Source organism: Trematomus bernacchii, unplaced genomic scaffold (genome assembly GCF_902827165.1).
Source record: "Trematomus bernacchii unplaced genomic scaffold, fTreBer1.1, whole genome shotgun sequence".
Taxonomy (NCBI): Eukaryota; Metazoa; Chordata; class Actinopteri; order Perciformes; family Nototheniidae; genus Trematomus; species Trematomus bernacchii.
In genome coordinates this window covers 11067004-11074186 of record NW_022987313.1, presented here as the reverse complement: position 1 = coordinate 11074186, position 7183 = coordinate 11067004, and the positions used below count along the sequence as shown (strand labels likewise).

General features: G+C 41.5%; 1 protein-coding gene across 1 annotated transcript; it reads left to right on the top strand.

Moving 5' to 3' along the window:
• The first annotated feature begins 544 nt into the window (after positions 1-544).
• LOC117478135 (kelch repeat and BTB domain-containing protein 11) lies at positions 545-5725 on the top strand. Its single transcript, XM_034125045.1, has 2 exons — positions 545-1441; positions 2026-5725. Exon 2 carries the CDS (start codon positions 2100-2102, stop codon positions 3951-3953), a length of 1854 nt encoding a protein of 617 aa, XP_033980936.1. The 5' UTR covers positions 545-1441; positions 2026-2099; the 3' UTR covers positions 3954-5725.
• Positions 5726-7183: the final 1458 nt, after the last annotated feature.

Genomic DNA, 7183 nt, shown 5'->3' with positions numbered 1-7183 from the left:
AATACCCAGTTATCAGTTTGTGTGCAACTGGAAGTCTTTTGTTTTCAATTCGACCCTGGCGTTTCCATGGAGATGGCTCATTTTGTGTATCGGTCCTCAGCGAGTCTTTGTTCTCAGAGATTTGGCATTATAACGTCCCAGCTGAATGCCCTCTAATCTCTGATAGTGTGTGATGGCCTCGCTGTGGCTCCTCTCTATTTGTATATGTGAAGGACAGTTGTTATGACTCTCTGTCTCCGCAGTGGAGAGCTTATGGACCCTGGATATAAAAAAGCACTGCTGTGAGGTTGTGCTATTTCAGGCCTTTTTATGTGTTGAGTGCATAAGCCTTGTGTGCCCTTTTTATTACAGAAACACAAACATATCCAATTCCAGGGTTATTTACACATTATTTCTGCTTTTGTTGCTCAAAATGATGTACTGTACTCTAGTCAGAAAAACGTTGGATCATTTCCAAAAGGAAAGTGTGACTCATTTCCAGACTATTGTTAGTCCTTGGCTTAAACCTGAATTACATTTACACTTACAATAACTTTAGGAAGTGATCATCTCAGTACTTAAGATAAATAAACTCATGCACAAACAGGTGGAGGAGGGTACGTTTATTGATTTTTTTTTGTGCTAATGTATAATCAATTTAGGTGCTCAGATTCTGGTGTGTAATTGTATTTGGATGTGTTGAATCACTGTGATATTCTATTGTGATTACATTTTTAGGGGTATTTTACACAAAGGATCCCACTTTTTGTAATTCAATTAGTTTTAGACACAACCTAAATCTTATTTCATGATATGTTTGTGAAAGCAGGGAAGGGGGGTTTCCTATCATTTCCATCCCTTGACCCCCGCACCCATCGTGGTACCCAGCACATGGATGATGCGTAAAGGAATGGCGCATCTCTGGGATGGGTCAATGAGCAGATGGAGCCTCGTGCTCCTGCTGTGGAGTGTAGGGTTAATACCGACTGGAGGGGGCGTGGTTTAGATCAATGATGACCGCCTCACTGTAGTCAACTGTAAAAAAAAAGACAACAAATATCCCAGTTTTAACATCTCTCAGAGCCAGAGCATCTGCTGCCCACGCTGGACAGCTCCAGCTTCCTGCAGGGAAAAAGACGCTGCCACTTCCACGGGAGGAAATGAGTTGGCGATGTGCGGATCTGAAGGAGGTGCGACTTGAAAGCAGTGTGTGATCGCCCCTCTGCCTGCCTCGCCCCCCACCACTGACTGACTGAACCGATCCCGTGGAACAACCAGTTGAGAGGGTCGATGCATAAAATGTGAGCGGATGGGGAAACACCAGCTGGATTTGTGGGTGAAGTAAAAAAAACTCGTGCAGGAGGGGAGCACACAGCCTGGGTTCTTCATCAGGACTGCCTTACGTAACTGGTCTTTGTGCAGGGGCTGGCTGCTGGTGTTTGATCACGGCGAGGAATCGCAGGTAGGTCGCGTAACACTTCCATATTCCTTATTTCTGGATTGTAGTTTGAATACAACTACACGTACGTTTATATTCCTTCTTGGTTTGACTAAACGAGCTGCTCTCAGCGTTCATCCGACAGTATGGGGGACGCGTTAGAGTTTTGATGTGATTACAAACGCCCTTTTCCAGTCATATTAGAGATTAATTCCTCCATCAACTCAACACCGTTTGCGCATGCGCTCTAAATGACTCCAGATTACCACAAATAATGAACATGCAGGGTGATTATTGCAGTGGGTCAGGCAGTCTGCAAGAAGCTGCATGTTGGGATGGCTTTGGTTTCTTTGTTAAGCTCCACATTAAAGCAGCTGCAGTTGTGTTGACTCAATTGATGACACATTACTACAGGACGGATTACACAGCATAGTTGGCAATGGCAGCACTAAGTCATTTTTTCCTTTAAATGTAAGGTTTCCATGGTTTTGTTATTAGAGAAAGGGCGCCCCTTAGGGAGTAAATAAGACTCTGCAGCTTTAAGACTCTTTTTTCCCCATCCTTTGTTGCATCTGGTTAAATTCCCTTCTTGTCTTCCCCCCATGTAGGTGAACAGGGAGGAGTTCCTCACAAGTTTCTACACGTCCACACATCATGATCATCTCCCAGTGAGTACATCAAGATGAACGAGGGTCTCAGGCAGGGAGGAGGGGCTATCACTGTGGAGGCTGATGTCATCTGCCACGCCATGAACTCTGACCTCGTCACACCTCCTGACAAAGTTGGAGATTTATGTCAAAGTTACATCCAAGGATTACCGCAGGATGACCAGGGTTTCAGCCCTTCTCCAGTGTCTGAGAAGGAATACCTGCTGGATGGAAGACTGATGGAGAATAACCTCATCGAAAGGCAGAAAGGCAACGGCTCGTACTTTTCCAGCGATGATCAGTTTCCGAATGATAAGGGAGTAGTGCAACAAAATTGTGCAAGCAGTGAAACGCACAATGGCGCCAGAGCTAAAGTGTCTTACAGTGCAGATTCTGCTATCCAAGCCAAACAGGAAACTGATTGGTCAGACCTTAAATTGAACTTGGAGGTCAGGGACAGCAGTCTGGAAGCTGGAAAAACCCACCATCACGAAGAGCCTGATTTAGTCATCGAAGTCGGCGGGCAGAAGATCAACGCTCACAAATCTGTCCTGGCAGAGAAGAGCGACTACTTCAAAGCACGGCTGTCACGAGACATCCTGAAAGTCAAGGGGTTGAGTTACAAGACTTTGTCGACATTAGTAGACTATGTTTACACTTCTCAGATGAATGTCTCCAAGGCCAATATTGTGGATGTCATCACAGGGGCTAAAGTCCTGCAGATGCCCTGTGCCGTACAGGCCGCCATGGACTCCATGACCGAACAAATCACTGCAGAGAACTGCTACGAGATCCTGAACATCGCCAAAAAGCAGAGGCTCAGCGAACTGAAGGAGACTGCCTACGGATTCATGAGCGACAACTTCCTCCAGGTCCTCAAAGACCCCGCTGTGTACGGGCGCCTCAATGGGTCTGAGCGAGATCTGATCCTGAAGAAGAGGATGGAGGGGAGGCAGACTCTGATGGTTGCAGAGATAAACGATGTGTTTGATCGTGTTGGAAGCCGTCCTCCGAGTCGTTGCGGCAGTCGACCGCAGAGCCCGTTGTCCGGTGGGTCTTTGGAAGATAACCATATGATTTACAAATTTAACGAAACGGCAAATGACTGGAGACCTTTAACTTCCATGCCTGAGGACATTAACACTAAAGGGTGCGGGATCTGCACCATGTACAACTACCTGTTTGTGGCCGGGGGGATAAAGGGCTACGGGGAGAAGGGCAAAGTGTCAGACAAGGTCTTCTGTTACAACCCCATAACCAACAACTGGGCCGAGATCAAACCTATGACCCAAGCTCGCTCCCAGCTAAAGCTTGTGTCAATGGATGGCCACTTGTACGCCATTGGAGGGGAATGTTTGTTTACAGTGGAAAAATATGACCCTCGCATGGACCGATGGACCTCCGTGGCCCCCTTACCCAAAGGAGCCTTTGCAGTGGCCCACGAAGCCACGACCTGCGGCGGAGAACTTTACGTTTCAGGAGGCTCGCTCTTCTACCGCCTCCTGAGGTACGACACCAAGAGGGACGAGTGGCAGGAGTGCCCCTACAACAACAGCAGGAAGAAGTCCAGCGACATGGTGGCCTTCAAAAGCTTCATTTACCGATTCGATGTCAACCGCGAGCAGGGCATCACCGTGGTTAAGTACAACAGCATAGTGAAGATGTGGCACGATTGCGCATCACAGAAGCTCGGAAGCCATTTACCCTTCAGGTGTGCCGTGATCGGGAACTGCATCTACTGTGTGAACAAGAGCCAGACTCTTCAGTTTGTAGTGGAGGAAGACAACGCCTTCTTCGTCGAGGAGCTGCTCAGGGCGCCTCTGGAGGCAAAAGGCGTTCTTTTTCCTTTTGTTCTCACTTTGCCAGAAAAGCCTGAAAAAGTTACATAGTGTGTGTGTGATCAGAGTAATTCAATAAATGTGTCATAGCGAAACTGGAATAAGCAGAAGACCTTATATAAACTCTTCAATGTCAGCTCTCTATCTCGGTGTCTCATTGCCTGCTACCAATGGAATGTGTGTATTTGCATGGCAACTTAACGTGTCTGCAGGCCTTAAAAAGATTTTTAAAGTGAATGAATGCAACTGTATTTGTATCGGACTGTAGATTATGACATGATGACAGTGACTGTAGGCTCTTTTGTGTATTTCCCGTGTTCAGTGTGGTTTGGTGCACTTTTACAGTTAGAATAGATTTTATTTAGAACATATTAACTAGATGGCTGGTGACAAGAAGTTATTGAAAGTTGTATAAACAAAGAATGGAAACAGTTGTAGTGCGCCTTATGAATGATGAAACACAGGTTCTATGCAAATGAGAGAATATACATGTCAGCTGTAAGGCTATTTAATAGTTATAGTTTAATGGGAATCTGACTGGAAAGGAACCTTCCTTCAACCAGGGCTGCAACTAATGATTGTTTTCATTATTTTTCATTGATTTATTGTTTGGTCAACATTATGTTAGATAATTTTTAACACCCCAAGAAGATGCTTTTAAGGGTCTTGTTTTATTCAACCAACGCTCCATAGCCCAAAGAAGTTTGGTTGGTTGGTTTTATTTAAAACATTTTTAGAATGATGAATGATCAATATTTTGTGTTAGTAAACCACAAATTGTTGCAGCTCTACCTCGAAACCTGGTCTTCTCGGGCTTTAAATTATAACATGTGAATCAAAGGTAAATTATCATAAGTAAAAGGGCATCAGAATCATTATTATACTGAACAAATACTCCCTTTGCAAAACTCTCTTCTCCAAAAAGGTCAAAGCAATCTTGTCAGAAATATAAAACAAGATGCTTTAGATTCTTTTTTCTAAATTATTCAAAATATAACTGTTATAAGTACATAAATATTGACTTTTAGATTTAGAAAATGCCATTATGTTTGAAGTGCATACTCACGGGTATCACAGGTCCTACATTTAGCACATTTGCCAAAGATAATGATTCTGTAGGGCTAAATCTATCAGAACTGACTTCTTCTGTGTGGATTCAATTATTTATAAAAATGGTTCCACTGAACGAAAACAATAGTCAGTTGTGTAAGAAGAGACGTGCTGATAACAGGCTTTCAGATTACACAAAGACTCATCCCTTATCTTTTATTTTCTTGTATTTGCTTAAGGAAAAAGCAATGGAGCCAAGTTCATGCTCCAGCAGGTTTCTTCCCAGACTAAAGCAGGCCCACCCTTGAGGTCAAAGGTTAAATCAGATACTGTTTCACATTGCTACTACAGTGAACACCTCTGTCCACAAACTAGATTTTCTTAACAAACTCTTTTCTGTTTTCATCATTTTGAATTAGTACCAACTAAATGTTATTTTTTTAAACATTATAAAAGTGTTTTTCTGCTGCAACAACACAATGGGAGTTTTGTATGGAACCTAATGCTGGTTTATTCTTGGAACAAATTGCTTTGATAACATTTGTAGGAATGTCTCCAGGCAGTCACTGTGAGGAGGACAGAGTGGATGTGGTTTTTGATATTTTGCTGGCTGGCTATTGTGATTTTTTTTACATGGATTTGCTGCTGTGATGGACTGTAAAGTGATGCAGTGCTAGGCTTCCTGTTCAATGCATACGGAGTGGGCTAAGAAAAGCTGTTGGATAATGTGTATCAGTCAGAACTAAGTGCTTAAAATAAAAGATTTTGTGTCTGAAAATGATCTGGTTTTCTGAATGTGTATTCAGCATGGTGCTGCATTATTTGTGTCAGTCTACCTTTCCTGAAACAGAGCTGCCATCTAGTGGATGCTGCCTGTAACAGCAGACAGTGATGCTGTGTGCCAATAAAACGTTTAAGAACTCAGATGGCTGTATTTTCCTATCTCATAAATGTATGTAATATTCATAGTGTTACTTCAGGGGAAATTCTATCATAGTAAGCTCTTGAGTTTAAGTCAATGTGAACAGAATTATGACAAATGCAGCTTTTGATAATAATGTTATTCCATCCTAGCCAGAGTGAATTCACACGATAAAGTTGCTCTTAATAGCATGCCAATCACATGCATCATCAATATATTAAGAGTCAGTTAAAAAATGTTCTATAAATATAGTTCAAAATGGACGCCTAATTCCAACATATTCATTTTGTGTCCATATTATTATGAATCATTATATTTTCTATTCATTATTAATAATTATTAGATATTATGAATACTATCTCATACCTTTAGAAATACAGCAAGCTTTTCACAAAAGCAATATCAATAATAATAATAACAATAATAATGTATATGGAGTTAAAGTTAAACGCAATATGAGTAAATAAAAAAGTAATGCAAGATTACATCAACATAGACGAGTGTTGTCTTTGCTGTTTGTGTTAATGGCTGAATTGGCATGTTTTTACTCGCAAAGACATAAACAAGCAGATGTTGTTATCTCAAAACTGTAGGTGCTTTTAATTGAATTAGAATGAGACATATGTATCCCTTCAAAGGGTTAAGAGAGTGTATTCTGAAGGGAGACATTGTAACTGTTGTACAGTTACAATGTACAGCGGCCTCTGTGGCTGCAGGTGGACATTACAGGGTAATGCACATTAAATATTCCTCCAATTCCCAAGATTCTCTTTGTTTAAAGATATTATCATTACGTGACCTGAAATGGACCCCAAGGGACCACAAGGGACCATGGATACCACCAATATGTATCCATGGTGAGTTTTTTTATTGTTTTATTTTCTGTGAAACATGATGAACAAATAGTGCTACTGTAGCACAGCACTTGCTCAATAATGTCAGTTATACAAAAGTGTCTGTCAACAAAAAAACTTGTATTGAACAGAGTTACGGTGCCTTTTGATCCTCATTATTCAACTTTTGTGAAAATAGTTATGTTTTAAGCAGAATTCTGAGATTCAATACTTCACAAACATTTGTGCCCAAGACCAAATGTAATCGAAAAGGAAATATCACAACACCCATTTATTCTGATTTGTATAAAAAAAGTCTTAACATCTAATACAAAAATAATTTGGGCAAGTAACGTTGTGTTTATAAAAGGTCTTCCGTTGGTTATGAATTGAGCCGGTGTAGTGAGACTGCTCTGTTTTCTAAATGTTACAGTACACTCAATACAAAAAACAAATTTTCATCAAAACATCATGTT

What these genes read in the sequence shown, in the direction of transcription:
- LOC117478135 (XM_034125045.1), top strand. Translation starts at nt 2,100, where the DNA reads ATGAACGAGGGTCTCAGGCAGGGAGGAGGGGCTATCACTGTGGAGGCT.